The following is a 15198-nucleotide window of genomic DNA, read 5'->3' as shown; positions in this document are numbered from 1 at the left end:
GTACAGAGAGGAGACAGAACCTGAGAAAGCAGGAAATACCTAAATTTCCGCAGTTTGGAATGATTGCTCACTGTTCAGTTGGGAACATTCTGATGCTTGCATTATATGTTTGATAATTATCATAAGGGGTAAATGCATAAGGACATGGTCTATAGCAGAAGATTCCATTAATACAATACAAATATTAAAAAAACCTTTACTCTTGCAGATATTGATGAATGCAGAGAAATTCCTGGAGTGTGTGAAAATGGGATCTGTATAAACATGGTTGGCAGCTTCCGATGCGAGTGTCCTGTGGGTTTCTTCTACAATGACAAGCTCCTGATCTGCGAAGGTAGAGTGCTCCTCTCATTCAGAGGAATAGTGTTTCACCAGCTGGAAACTCAGACACTGCCAAATCAGAGCCTTGAAGGCATCCTTAATGAGGGGAAAAATGATACTATCAGTGTAATAAGTCTGTGCTAATTCAGACATTTTGAATTCTTTTGCATAGAAAATACCACATTTTCTGTCAGACATCTAAGGCCTTGAAGGCACATGAGTCAGCAGTCATGAGAAGAAATGGGTTTTTTTCACATTAGACAGTAAAGCCAAGAAAAAAAATAATAGTCCTGAGTCAGATCATGAGCACAAATTTTTAAATTCCAAGATTTTTTTTTTCTAATGGAACAAATATTTTTGTAAAAATTATAAACAGATGTGGGGTTTTTTTCTAAAGTTTAAACATTCCCTAACACTGTATTAGTCAGTTAGTGAAGGAACTGAATGGACAATATGAGTTGCTGTCATTCTCTGGTGTGTGTTATGACTGCTGGTAACATGGGTGCTGCAGGCAAGGCATTGAGAACTTTGAGCAAAAGCTTCTGTGTGCTGCTTTTAAGTGAAAACCAGTTACATTTCTGGGGAGATAAAGTTCTCCTTTTGCAGCACCTGAAGTAAGGAAAATTGATCAAAATTTTTTTTGCCTAAAGCTTTGTGATGGTGTTTACACTGAAAGCTATTAATACCTGTATGCTAAAAAAATACTGTTTGGACATCTTTCCACTGCCAACTTACCGTAAAAATCAAATTCCTTTATTGTCTTGGCAGATATTGATGAATGCCAGAATGGACCAGTTTGCCAGCAAAATGCAGAGTGTGTGAACACAGCTGGGAGCTACCGCTGTGACTGCAAACCTGGCTACAGGTTCACATCCACGGGGCGCTGCACTGGTGAGTGCCTGGGAGGGCTGCAGACAGGGGGGGATTTTAAAGGGCTTGAGAAACAGCTCTCCTCTCCAGAAGGTTGGTATTTCAGGAGATGGTCTGAGCTTCAGGAACTCTTTTCTTTAAGTCTTTTAGGACATCCCATAAACACTGAGGTAGTTCCAGGCCCATCCAATGGATGTGTAAGTGAAGAGTTAAAAACCTAAGTAGGTATTTGTCTTTCACTTTATCCCACCAAATGCAAGCATTTTTCTTTTGCCCTTGTCAGGTCTAGGAAGGGAAGACCATTTGATGTACTACTAACTTTCTGTATTTTCTGATTTTCATTATGATTTTCTATATGTGTTTTAGCAATTTATTCTCCGCTTGTATTTTACAAATAATTCTATGCTTTCTTCTGGAGCCTCTGTTGGAAAGGTAGACTTATCTGCTTGCCTGTATGCAATAACTAACTTGAAAAGCTTATTGTTGAATTTCCTAACTTTGACACATATTTAAACAGGGCCCATAACATGATATTTAAATACTCACTGAGTGGAACTTCAGTTTTCTAATCTATTTGCTTTTTCTTACAATATCTTAGTCCAGAGAGGCATTCATGTTATCTTGCTTACTTGAAAAATTGCTGAGATTTTAAAGACTGCAGTGGGCCAAGCTGCTGTAAATATTATATGCTATATACATTTCTGAACAAAATAAGAATTACAGCGGAAGCTAGTAACATTGTCCTTGGGTTTTTGCTTCTGAGTACTTGGGTTTTAGGAAGTGCACTTTTCCCTGCAGTGCACTTTTTCATTGTTTCATGTGAGCCTTATGGGAAAAGGGTGTAGGGGAAATCAGAATGCTAGTATGAGAACTAAAACTTTTCTTTGTTAAGCTATGCGGTGGCACATGTAAATATTCAATATGTTCCTAATGTAATTGTTGTTGTTAAGGGTTCATTACAGCAGTACAGGAAGAGCAAGGGAAGGTTCTGATATGAGTTACAATTCCAAGGATGAATTGGCACAAACAGTAATACTTCCCTGTATTTTGCTCTTATTTTATATTTGGTGAAAATAAAGCTACACAATTAGAGCAAAAATAAAAGTGGTTGATAAAGTGTGTGATCCAGCAAAGGAAGGAAATTCCCAACCCCTCTGCTGGGAGCAGAGAGTGGTGTGCACCTTGCAGTATTGGGTCAGCCATGTTACTGCATGGAAAACAATCACACCCTGGTAGTTTATGTGCTATTGAGTCAAATCTGCTATATCACAGCCACTAGCACTAGGAGTACTGCATTTACCTTACCTTCAAGATAGCATTCTTCTGGTGCTCTCTACTCTGGTAAAATAAATAATTTTTCTTATAAATTAGTTTTTCACATGACTATTCATTTGCCCACAAAGCACAAGTGAGTCATAGTTTTTCTTTTGTCTCTGCTCTCCTGAGCTGTGAAGATTAGGATTTCTGAAGACAGCATTGGCTTTCCTTCTGCCTCCTTCAAAGTGTAATTAGCAGTGCTGTGATCAATAGCATTGCAAGAGCTTGGTCCTCAGTGCACACCCATCCAGAGTTACTCACGGCCCTATGGGATGTACAGAGATCCTGGGGCTGTCAGGATCATCCATGTGCTGGTTGTCCCTGTGCCAAGTACAGTGCAGAAGAGAGACAGGAAAATGAATTTTAATACATGAAATTCTTTGCAATTAGGAACAACTTGACTCTTAGTTTTGCAATGACCTAAGTATGGTTTGCTGAGAAATTGCATCTGCTTGGCTTAGATTGCATATAAAGGAAAATTACTGAGCACTAGAGCCTAATCAGTTTTAATGTAAGCTCATGGCAGCACCTCAGTTCTCTTATTTTGGAGCTGCAGCATCCAAAGGAAGAAGGAAGGAAGCATATTGAATCCAACCAGCTCTTAGTGGTGATGAGGTCAACAGAAACACCTCATTTGATGTTTCTGATTTGTCATGGAAAAAACTATTACAGAGAGCAAACATTTTGTTTGTTAACATTTTATTTCATTTACTATTAATAGAATCCTGGGTTCTGCCTGAAAGCATTTCTAACAAGGGTAGCAGGAAGCAGTTGGTTGTTGAACAAGTATAAGAGGTGCCCTGCTATTAAGGGCAGCAATCACATGCTGGCAGGAGAGCTCTCCTCCTCTGCAGAATTATACAAAATATCCCCTGACTCCATATTGCAGTAACTCTTCTTGCTGTTTGAGCTCTGTCCAGTTTATAGGATTGCCACATTTCATGGTTGCTGCAACATGTGTATGTGTGCCTGTTTTCTCTCTGCACTATAAGTTGATAAATCCAGTGCCTTTTATCTCTCTCTAAGCCTAGAGAGAAGAGTGTGGTGTTTATCCCCCTTTCTGTTCTGTTGATTTCCATGAGATCATGAAATTTGTACGATTAAACGTGGCTAAATGCAAGTAGCTACGTTCATGAGAAGAATGCAAACTGTAATTCATATGCTTCTTTCATATCTCCTGCCGTCAATATAGAGCCCTCAGACTCAGACCCTTTCCAATCTTGTGTCAGTAATTCTGCTTTTCAAAGCCATGGTGATATGGTTTCCCTCCAGCAAGAATTTGAGTTTGCTAAATATAGTTTTTATGCTAAATTTTTTTCAGGTCCACAAATACTGGAAGAGGTAATTTACATGCAAATAAGCCCTTTTCTGGGATTTTCTTGGTAATGTTTTTGTCATTAAAAAATTAAAAATACTATTTTAAGTTAGGCCATGCACTGGATACTGTCTTGGTTGCTGCTAATGCATCTTTCCAGCCTTGTAGTTCAGAAGCCTTAATTTTCACTGCACCTCTTGGTTTCAGATCGGAATGAATGTCAAGAAATTCCCAATATCTGCAGCCATGGCCAGTGTATTGACACTGTTGGAAGTTTCTACTGCATTTGTCACAATGGATTCAAAACTAATGATGACAGGACAATGTGTATAGGCAAGTATATCAAATTGAACTGAATTTAGGCTCTCATTAAAATAGTTACTAAGTCTGTCCTCTCTCTAATAAGGACTTGCATTATAATATCTGAGATTGTGAGCCATTTACCACCAGACAAAGGTGCAAAACTGGCCATTAGAGATGATACAAAGCTGATACTGAATGAAAACCATCTCATTAAAATAGAGTGGACCTTTAAAATTACATATCCTGTCTAGGGATGCTTTGATGATGTCTAATTTCTTTTTCATTTATGAAGAAAATATTTCATTCTTCTTAGAATTTCCTGGAGCATCTTGTCTTGCTTATTCCTTTAGACAAGAAATTTAATAGATTACTGTTGCAATGCAGCAGTTATATATGGCCTACTTGTTCATAGAGTGAAGGAAGGGTTGATTTCCTGCCAGAAAAAATGCTTTTTCAGAAACAGTCATCTTCATTAACAACGGAATTTTGTATTTATCCCATTCACAACTGTCAGTTATGTGTTGTGTGAACAAATTGAGATTTCAGAATGCTTACAATTAAGAGATAACTTACGCTTACTTTGGGAAAGGTGATATAGGAGCCACAGTGAAGCAAATGATAGTTGGACCCTTGATTATTTTTGTAGATGTTAGTATCAAGTGTGCAAACGTATGTAAAATCCTTTTGAGAGAAAGGACAATCTCTTCCCCTTCTCTCCAGTCTGGGTTATTTCTCTTCTGTTTCTTTGTAGATATTAATGAGTGCGAGAGAGACGCGTGCGGCAACGGAACCTGCAGGAACACCATTGGCTCCTTCAACTGCCGCTGCAACCTGGGCTTCATCCTCTCACACAACAATGACTGCATAGGTAAGGGCTGCTGAGCCCAGGCACGTGTTCATGAGGCTTTCTACTTCTAATTCAAGTATCATAGGTACTATCTTCTCTTTTGCATGATCTGTGTGATTAAAGACAAAACCCTATTTTGTCAGTCTCAAAAGGCCTCTTCGATTATGCACTGCTCACTTTTCTAGAGCCACTTGAATGTTGGCGCAAGATACAGAAATATTTGGGTTTTACTCCTGCTTTGACAATTTTGTAATACAGTAATTTCCTCTCACTTGCTTTTTGAAATGGGATTGATCTCCTACCCACTTTCCATTGTTGCTGATATTTCTGACAACTTTCAATATTATTTTTCTTAGATGTGGATGAGTGTGCGAGTGGTAATGGAATGCTCTGCAGAAATGGTCAGTGTGTGAACACCATTGGGTCGTTCCAGTGTCTCTGCAATGATGGCTATGAGGTGGCTCTGGATGGAAGGACTTGTGTTGGTGAGTGCTTTCTTTTAGGGTTGAAAAATAATGCAGCAAGCCTTGAGCAGATATGCTTAGTGAAACAGTAGGGTCAGAGAGAACTGTCACACTGCCATCATCATACCTAGCAGAAGGGAACAATGACAAGAGGACAAGAACATCACTCCTCCCGCTTCTGTAAAGTTACACCTTCAGTTTGATGGAATCAAAATTAAAGTGGCCTCAGTCAGAGATTTACTGAGATAAAAGCAATTACCTCAAATAAATTGCCTTTCTTTTCTTCTAGATATCAATGAGTGTGCACTGGAGCCTGGAAAATGCTCACCAGGCACATGTCAGAACCTGGATGGCTCATTCAGATGTATCTGTCCTCCTGGATACATCCTGCAGAATGACAAATGTGAAGGTGTGTACAGAACAATCCTTCTTCTGTCTCTTAGCTGCTTGCAATTGTTAGCTAGTTTCTTTGCATTTAAATGTGAGTAATGTTCAGTCTTTTGTGGCAGTCTACAGTTCTGAACTGTAGCCACTAGCAAGTCTCACGCTTCCTAGAAAAGGTCTCACCATCATTTCTTTGTAGCAGAACTACTTGCTCTGAACCCTAGAAAAATATAATCCCAGGCTATTTCCTTGGTGGTACATTGCTGAAATTTGCCCACTGCCAGAGGATTTGAAGACTAACTGTGGATTTTGCACTTGGACTACTGCTTTCTCTTTCAGTTCTTTTTTTTGGGTCTTTTTGTTTGTCAAATATTATAGATATCAGTGATGATGTAAAATTGCCCTTTATGTAGTACAGCTGCCAGTGTAAATATTATTATTTCTCATCTTTTTAATTACTTATCTTACAGACATTGATGAGTGTGTGGAACAGCCAGAAATTTGTGCCCTGGGCACATGCAGCAACACTCCAGGCAGTTTCAAATGTCTGTGTCCAGAAGGCTTTGTATTGTCTTCCACAGGAAGGCGATGCCAAGGTAAGTTCATTCCTATTTTCTGGCATTTAAAAATTTGTTTGTTTCATAAATGCCTTTTTAGCGAGCTGTTTCTAATACAGCAAGAGGGCTCTGGACTCAAACAGTGTTTTTCATAGGGAAAACATGATAATTCTGTAGCTGGGGCCAGGTTCTGTCTTGCCCTAACATCTGTTTTTCGTTAAACAGAACACTACAATAAAAGGGGTGAAGTTAATGTTAAATGCACCAGGTTAAGCAATGAAATTATGTTATCCTGAAATCCTTTCTTGCACCCCTGGAAGAAATATTTGGGCTACCAATATTTCTCTTTGTAGACAGCAACAAGACACAGAGCTGGAGCACAAATACAGACAGGAGACTAAAGGCAACATTTCTGGTTTTAAAGCCCTCCTTAACAGTTACCATATTCACCATAACACTTGTTATATGTTGATCCTCTCTGCAAACGTGGGTGGAAAAAAAGATTGTTGGAAAAAATTTGCAAGCAATGTTGTGTGGACAGTAAGCACTCATGTGCTTAGGGAAATCTGAAGTATCTTTTGGCTTCCAGATTACTGCATACGCAGTTCAGAGCCTAAACGTGGGCACTTAACAGATGAGATGCTAAAAGCTGAATATCTAATAATTAAATCCACAGATTAGTTTATTTTGTGTATAAAGAAAAGGCACAACAAATTAGGGAGTGAGCTACTTTAAAGGCTTTGGAAATGATGAAATAGATACAGCATTAAATGTCCTATACACTGTGCACAGTGGGAACCACTGATGAGTAAGACCTTTATAAGGACCTCTGTAGTTTTGCTTGGCACAGAGCAGTGATGCTTGTTGACACCATAGCGAGTTCTTCACTTCACAGTGGGCTAAATGAAATTGTGGTTTTGGTAAAAATGAATCCAACCTGCAGTAAACATTCATCCAAGTCTTCCAACCACCATGCAGTTTGGCACAGTTACTTCACTCAACATCAAGAAAGCGTATTTTTAGCTTTAGTGTTTATGTAGCTTGTATAAATGAAGTTTCTTATGTCTGAGGGTTTTCTTTTCTTCAGGTAAGAAGGAAAAAAATCACAAAAACCCACCAAGAAACAAAATCCTAAAAAAGAATGCAGCCCAATCTTCTACTTTTTTAACATAGGCCACTGTTCTCCGCAATGACAGGAGGAAATGCACACTTGTGTATGAACTTGAAAAGGGCTTCTCTCCATGCCCTAAAGAGGATTGCTCTTTTTTCAAATATCTCAGGCCAAACAAAGTTTTGTTCAGAACTTCCCATTACCTAGGACTTTGTTAAAACCTGGATGTTGCCCAGCATTGATGCTGCAGCCGGAAAACTGGGTGAGCAGCTGCTTCCATAACTGCCCTGCTGCTGTCCCCTTGCCAGCACAGAGAGCTGCCAGCTCCCTGCCTGTGGGATGCTTGTGGTCTGTGATCTCAGCTCTGTCCAGCATCCTGGTTACCCAGCTCCAGGGAATAAAATGTAGTGCCACAGGGAGAGTTTGCTTTGTTTGTGTGTACCTCCGGATTAAGGAAGAAGGAAAGGGCTGTTGAAAATTGCCTCTCATTTTAGCACTACATAATATTGTCATTGCAAGTTGATGAAAATATCTTGACTTCAGTGATTCTTACTAGTAACAGAATATAAATTCATGAGGCAATATTCAGTTTTTTCAAAGAGGAGTGAGGATAAGAGGACAGTACAGCCCTTCAATTTCTGCTGGACTGATGAGAAAAACCCTTGCTTTTCCATGACTGAAGCAGGAAACTGTCCCATAGCTTTTCTTTACTAAGGTAGCAAGCTTCCTTCCTTATTCAGCTCTTCCACAGTCAGAGACAATGATGGTGCCTATTAACAGAGCTAGATGGAAGTTGGGTGTTTTGGTGGTGGGTGTCCTGTAATTTTGCAGTTAACACCTCTAAGTAAAAATTGTGCCAAGGTTGCCCTAACTGCTCGTAACAAATTTTTTCTCTGTGTAGATCTGAGAGTGAGCTACTGCTTTACCAAGTTTGAAGATGGAAAGTGTTCTGTGCCGAAGTCCCGAAACCACTCCAAACAAGAGTGTTGCTGTGCCTTAAAGGGGCAGGGATGGGGAGATCCATGTGAGCTCTGCCCAGAGGAAGCAGATGGTGGGTTATTGACTAGCTTGCCATTCTGCCTCTCTGAACTGATGGAGTTTGGGATTCTTATTAGAAGGAGTTTTGAAAAATAATTTTCTAAAGGTGTTCAACCCTAGTAATTGTCATAGGTCTCTGTAAAGTAGATGCCATTGCAGTCTAAAAAAACCACATCCCTTGGATAGTCAGGTATCAAACATATTCCTTCTTTGCATATGGATTTGTTAAAATTTTTAGGTGCTGGATATTTTGCTACGGAGGTATCACATACAGAAAGTGGAAAGCAGTAAGTAGAGCCTTAATGCAGGCTTTGATCTGCACTTCCTGCAAGACAAAAATGGAATTCTTCTAATTGCAAATAGCTATAGGAGACAGTGCCATAAACATGAAATCTAATTAAAATAACCTCCCAACAGTTAAACTAGACCTGCATCTGAATTTTGTTATTAAGAAAATGTAAATTTGTAATCTTATCAATGTGAATGACTTGCAAAAGTAGCAGGGGATAACAAAATGCAGGCCTTGAGGAAGGAAAGCCTGCCTGGACCATTGCAGAAGAAACACTTTCCTTTGTTAGTATCCTTTTTAAGAGTGAGTAACTTGACATCAAGCAACTCAACAGGCCTTTGTAGCATCGTGGTGCAATTTGCTGAACGGACTTTAATTCGTGCTGACAAATGCGGTTAACAGCATTACTGGATTCAGCAATACATGATTGCAGTTCATTTCATTCATTAGTCATGTAGATGTTTTGCAGAATATCCTCACAAAAGCTGAGGTTAGAAAAGAGAATTAGAAGTGCCAGTTGCAATATTCCTCCTAGGCCAATTGCCTGTGCATGTTTCATTCCATTGACATGGACCATGTGAACCAAAGTCAGTTGAAAAGCACAGCTTATGTTGCAGCATTTCCTTGAAGTGACAACACATGCATTCTTCACAGTCCAAGCTCTCCCAAAGGATATCAAGGCTCTTTTTCTCATATTTTAAAAAAGAAATAGCTTTAAGATAGCTGAGTCTGGATTAAATTATGCCTTCTTTAGAAAATATAGGAAATTTTACAACAGAAAAGAATGCAGTCACTGCTATTGATACTTCTAAAATAGAAATGCTGCATTAGTTTGTTTCTTAAAGAAGTTAAATACTGCTAATTATTCACGGGATTTTATCCATATGCATACAGGAGATCAGATGACATGTAAAGCAAACATGCAGTTTTTGCATGAATATAAAATGACAAGTTTATACATTTACATACCTTTTTCCTGGAGCTGAATATGAGGAGGATGAACTGGTAGCAGTGGTTACGTGTAGTTTGTGTGGAATGCTGATTGCCAAGATAGACTTTAACATATGGTTTGATTTTTATGGGTTTTTTTTTCAGAGGCATTCAGACAGATTTGTCCATTTGGAATTGGCATCCTTGTTGGACCTGGTGACGCAAGGCTGGGTGAGTGCCTGAACTGCACAGTGCCACTTTTGCATCAGTGTCCCTTTTCCACCCATCCCCCATTCCCCATTTCAATTGAGAATAACACGTCTGCAACTATTCCCCAAAGCCATGAATTGTGGAAACTTCTATACCTTTCATCTTCCCCAACTTTTCATACTGATTTCAAATTCCAGCTTGAATATCTCAAATATCAGAAATTAAACTTCTTTTAGAGCTAGGAAACTTATGTAGGATCTAGAGAATGGATCTAATGTCACGTAGCATACTTGTGTTTTCTTATACAATATGGGTAGCCTGTTTACAGTAAGTGGTTTTAATCCTCCAGAAGTGCAAACCACAGTTTCCCAGATCCCTTCAGTACATTCTGTTCTCTCCCAAGACAAACAGCACTTCAGCCTTACTGGCAAAAGTTTGCATTTAAGGAGCACTGGATGACTACTGCTTTTCATATCTGCTGCTCTCCCTGTAGCTCCAGTCAGAGAGGTTTATATCTAACATTTAGAATCAGTTTCTTTTCTGCATTCTGAAAGCTGGCCTGCAAAACGAATTCTGTACCCTAATCCTAATATGTCAGAATTTAAATATTAGTATTTTTTGTGATCTCAGAAATATTTTTTGCTAGAACACTTTGTTCTTTGAGAGAAGTCTAAAAGCACATGAAGCCAATTGCACTTACTGTGTTGTTTGTACTTCTTGTTAAGATGTGGATGAGTGCCTTGATCCTGATAACTGTAAATTTGGGCAGTGTATCAACACAGATGGGTCTTTCCGCTGTGAATGTCCGTATGGTTACATCCTACAAGGAGCAGAATGTGTGGGTAAGTACAGCTGTTCCAGCTTCCATTTTAGAGATTCTCCTGAGTTGCTAAGTATTGCATAAAGGAACAGTGGGGTTGTTTTATTCTAACGTTGTGGAGTCTTCCTCCCTGCTAGTGCTTAAAAACTGCCAGGGCAGGGCCTGAGCAATCTGCTCCAATCTGGCCCTGCTCTGGCTGAGTGTTTGACCCGGATAACCTTTAGCAATCCCAAATTATTCTAGGAGTCTAATTCAGTACTCTAAGTGAGTTCTTGCGTTTTCTGTTTTTCTGGATGTACATCAACAACATAGATTTTTTATCATTTTGGTTGAGTATAACCATGTATTCTTGCCTTGGCCTAACTACTTGCAGATACTGATGAATGTGCTGTTGGAAACCCATGTGGAAATGGAACATGCAGGAATGTGATAGGAGGCTTTGAATGCACCTGTGTAGAAGGATTTGAGCCTGGGCCAATGATGACCTGTGAAGGTGGGACTCCCGTGTGCTAAGGACTGTTGTAATTGTGCCTCCTGATTTTGAAGACAGCTGAGGGGAGTAAAGTAGCTTTAAAAATGAAATATGGACACTTGGAACAATACCTCTTTGTCTGAAATGGGAAAATGGGCTCCTCCTCCCTGTATCCACCTTGAACTGTAGTATGTTTCTCTGGAGCTGGGATGGACAGACTTCAAGGTGGTATCTACTAAGGGACTGCCTAGAGAGGAGCATGTTGGGATACAGTCTCTTCAGAACAGTTCCCAGAAGTGCTGTTTACTGTGTGTATGGTTTTTGCCTACCTCCTTGAGAGAAGAGACTCACTGTGGGTGATAAAGATAGCAAATGAGCTGCTTGAGTGAGTTTGGGAGAAAACGGGGAACAAACAAGAAAATACAAATACAGCACTCAACAATTACCATGGTACCCCTAAGTTGAATATTTTTCATGCTTTGGTGTCTAATTTCAAATATTAAAATTTGAAAATGCACGAAGAGAAGTAAGGAAGATCAGAAGTATAGAAGAAAAATAAATTATAACTTTTCAGTGTGGAAAATGTGGTTGAAGAGATATATGATTTTATAAAGCCACAAGTGGTAAAGGTACCAAAAATAGAGGGACCATGTTAGACAAACCAAAGCAAACATTTTTATATGCATGGTATTTATTTAAGTTGTGGAACCCTTTGCTGAAGAATATTAGTGAGGCCACAAGTATAAATTGACCCAGAAAGATATTATACAAATTTGTGTGGGAATCCATCAGTGGAAATTAAGCTTGATAGTTTGGTTGTGGCTTTTGGCTGTGGAAGTTCTTAAACTGAGAGGCTGCATCAGGGTTAAGATCTCTGCACACAGGGTATGAGGTTTTTAATATTTATACTCTTCTGTTACAACCAGGGAAAGGAGAATGTCCTAGGACATTCTGACACTGTCCTCTGACTTGACACAGCTGTTCCTAAATTATCTGCCACAATATATTTCTTTGCAAGCCCATGCAAAAGAATTCTTCTATTTTTGCATCAGATTGCATTATTTTTACATACACTTAGAGCTTCATTCACTTCCCTGTGGAATTTGGGTAGAAGCTCAAATTGCAGAGGAGGAGCAAGCAGACTGCAGAAACATCACTATATAGCAGTAATTACTCAACTAGTTCAGGCTGTATGCAAATGCACTTCAAAATAATGTTTCTAGTAAGGATACTGTTTTATAGAATTCAGTTTATGAGGAAGCTAAATTAGTGCATGTAGAATTTAAATAACCAATCCAAAAAACCGAACCTAGGTGGGGAAAATATATAGTTTTAACTGAGCAACTATTTTGGCAGCATGGATCTGGAAATTATTTCCATTGGCTGCTTGCTGTTGAACTTATTGAAACTTCAGATAGCTGTGCAAACATCCTGGCATGTCTGGTGCCTGCTTCTCTACAGAAATCCATGAAGAGTAGAACCAAGTGTCCCCAGCTATTAAAATCTAGTCCTCAGTAAACTGGGATCTGTGGTATTGCCTGTACCTAATACCTGTGCACTCAAGTCTGCTGGGTTTTACACAAATGTTTCCCTTCCCCCATGGTCTTTGTTGCTCCAAATCCAGATGTCAATGAGTGCATTCAGAACCCTCTGCTCTGCGCCTTCCGCTGCGTGAACACTTTTGGATCCTACGAGTGCAAGTGCCCCGGGGGGTACGTTCTGCGGGAGGACCGGAGAATGTGCAGAGGTAAAGCTCCTACCACACTCTCACAGTTATGATATAATGATTTCAGTTCCTGCAGGGGCAGGGCTCTGACTCACTGTGCCATTGGGCCAGAGTTTTAATCCCAGGAAGTAACTGAGTCAGAAAGAATTTGGGATGAAATTCTATGGTTTGCATTATGCACTTGATTGTACTAGTCCTGTCCTGCCAGTAAATTTATACATCTGCCTAAAGTGAGGTCATATCAGATGAAGTGGTTTTGTCTTGCCCTAAAAATGGGCATTTGGGAGAAATCAATTTGCTCAAGGCTAGTATATTTTATGGTTGGTTTAGAACAATAAATGTATTTGTACAGCTTGATTATGACTGAGATTCTCAAGTCAGAATTTACTATTGTGAATTTCCAGGATCATGTCTCTATATAATAAAGTCTAAACCTTGTGTTTTAGATCAGAATGAATGTGAAGAAGGAATTCATGACTGTGACTCAAAACAGATGGAATGCAAAAACCTAATTGGCACCTACATGTGTATCTGTGGGCCTGGTTATCAGCGCAGACCAGATGGAGAAGGCTGTATAGGTAAGTGACACTGAAGTGTTGAAGCTCTTGAAATACATAGTTCCTCAGCAGTGTTAAAAATTTTGTATTTAACAAAGTGTGAAGAAACTCAGGGGCAGAATTGCACAACTACTTGTGTAATGGATCTATTGGTGCTGCACACATTTGGTTTTGCTGTTCAGGTGGACACATCTGTGGGCAGTAAGAAAATCTGGGTGTGGGTGTCTTTACAGTTTGTACTGCTGCTGCTGAATGCTCTGAGGGAAGGAGGTCAGGATTTGGGTTGGTTGCTGTAGGCTCATTTATCTCTGCGAGCATGAAAGAGTACATCTGAAATTTTTTTAAACCTTGGATGGCATTCAGAAGCACCGCTATAGCTATGAAAAGTTTTGAAAACCCGTGAGGAATATAAATATATAACAATTGTGAGCTGGCCACAAAGATGGCCATCTTTCCTCTGAAAATGGAATAAAAGAAACTTTAAAATATAAGAAAAATAAAAAAAGTTGAAGTTTAAGCAGGCAGAAGGCACAGCATAAAAGTTCTATACCAACCTCTTACCTATATTATTCTAATAACGGACTTAATTTTTGTCGTAAAATTTCAAAAATGCAGATGAGAATGAATGTCAGACCAAACCTGGGCTCTGTGAGAACGGCCGCTGTGTGAACACCGTGGGGAGTTACAAGTGTGAGTGCAACGAGGGATTCACGGTCACTGACACCCAGGATGAGTGCCTCGGTAAGTCCCAATTTACACCTGAATGAACTGCCACTTGCCTAGCAGCAATGAGGGCTGAAATTAAATTTAGAAATGTGTGGTGAGAAAACCCACTTAGATGTCTTTGGGGTGGGGCCTTCGTATGTAGGTGTCCTCTTGCAAGTTCCTTCTTACCTGCCTCAGTCAGTCCAGCTGGGATGACTTGCTATGAAAGCTGACTGTTCCGTGGTTTCAGTCAGCCAGGAACTGCTCTGACATTTCCTTGGTCCTGATTTTCAGCCAGTTCTTTTTCTCTAGGTTCAAACAGAAACATGCATTTTTATAAGCATACTGCAACTTCTTGTCTTCCACCTTTTTCTAAAGTTCTTGTCTTTGTTTCCCTTAGATGTCATTCTCTCGTTCTTACTGCTGGTAGTCTTTCACTCTCAGTTCTGCAGTCTCAGGGTGAAGTATGCCCTTTCTGTTATATTTCTGACTAAATTCCCAGTATCTCGTGACCCTCTGGAATTCACCATTAGGATTCTCTGTGATGCACAATTTGTCTTCCAGACAACAGGGAGGGCTACTGCTTCACTGAAGTCTTACAAAGTATGTGCCAAATCGGATCGAGCAACAGGAATGCCGTCACCAAGTCGGAATGCTGCTGTGATGGTGGCCGAGGCTGGGGGCAGAACTGTGAGGTCTGTCCCTTCCCAGGCACCGTGGCCTTCAAGAAGCTTTGCCCTCATGGCCGAGGATACACATCCAGTGGAGCAGGTATTTTTCATTAAATGATTTCTTACACAGTGCCAAATTAAGTGCTAAGTTATAAGCTCTCTTTTTGCATATTTGAACACTGTAAGGTCTTAAATGTTTTGGATATCAGCTGAAATTTTCTGAGATTTTTCATGGTAACCGAGTATAGTCCTTTGGGAGGAAGGTGCACAGCCAAAGGCCCTGGATGATGA

General features: G+C 39.8%; 1 protein-coding gene across 1 annotated transcript in view; it reads left to right on the top strand.

Annotated features, from left to right (window-relative positions):
* Nucleotides 1-15198, top strand: part of FBN1 (fibrillin 1) — a 146194-nt gene that overhangs the window by 120673 nt on the left and 10323 nt on the right. Inside the window, exons 43-57 of the mRNA XM_062501768.1 lie at nucleotides 209-334; nucleotides 1090-1212; nucleotides 4031-4156; nucleotides 4878-4994; nucleotides 5330-5458; nucleotides 5727-5846; nucleotides 6292-6417; nucleotides 8391-8540; nucleotides 9912-9977; nucleotides 10682-10798; nucleotides 11150-11269; nucleotides 12873-12995; nucleotides 13421-13552; nucleotides 14147-14272; nucleotides 14801-15007. Coding sequence (XP_062357752.1) covers nucleotides 209-334; nucleotides 1090-1212; nucleotides 4031-4156; nucleotides 4878-4994; nucleotides 5330-5458; nucleotides 5727-5846; nucleotides 6292-6417; nucleotides 8391-8540; nucleotides 9912-9977; nucleotides 10682-10798; nucleotides 11150-11269; nucleotides 12873-12995; nucleotides 13421-13552; nucleotides 14147-14272; nucleotides 14801-15007 — 1908 coding nt within the window. The remainder of the gene's footprint in view (nucleotides 1-208; nucleotides 335-1089; nucleotides 1213-4030; nucleotides 4157-4877; nucleotides 4995-5329; nucleotides 5459-5726; nucleotides 5847-6291; nucleotides 6418-8390; nucleotides 8541-9911; nucleotides 9978-10681; nucleotides 10799-11149; nucleotides 11270-12872; nucleotides 12996-13420; nucleotides 13553-14146; nucleotides 14273-14800; nucleotides 15008-15198) is intronic.

Source organism: Cinclus cinclus, chromosome 13, assembly GCF_963662255.1.
Source record: "Cinclus cinclus chromosome 13, bCinCin1.1, whole genome shotgun sequence".
NCBI classification, from domain to species: Eukaryota; Metazoa; Chordata; class Aves; order Passeriformes; family Cinclidae; genus Cinclus; species Cinclus cinclus.
This window is presented reverse-complemented; position numbering and strand designations above follow the sequence as displayed.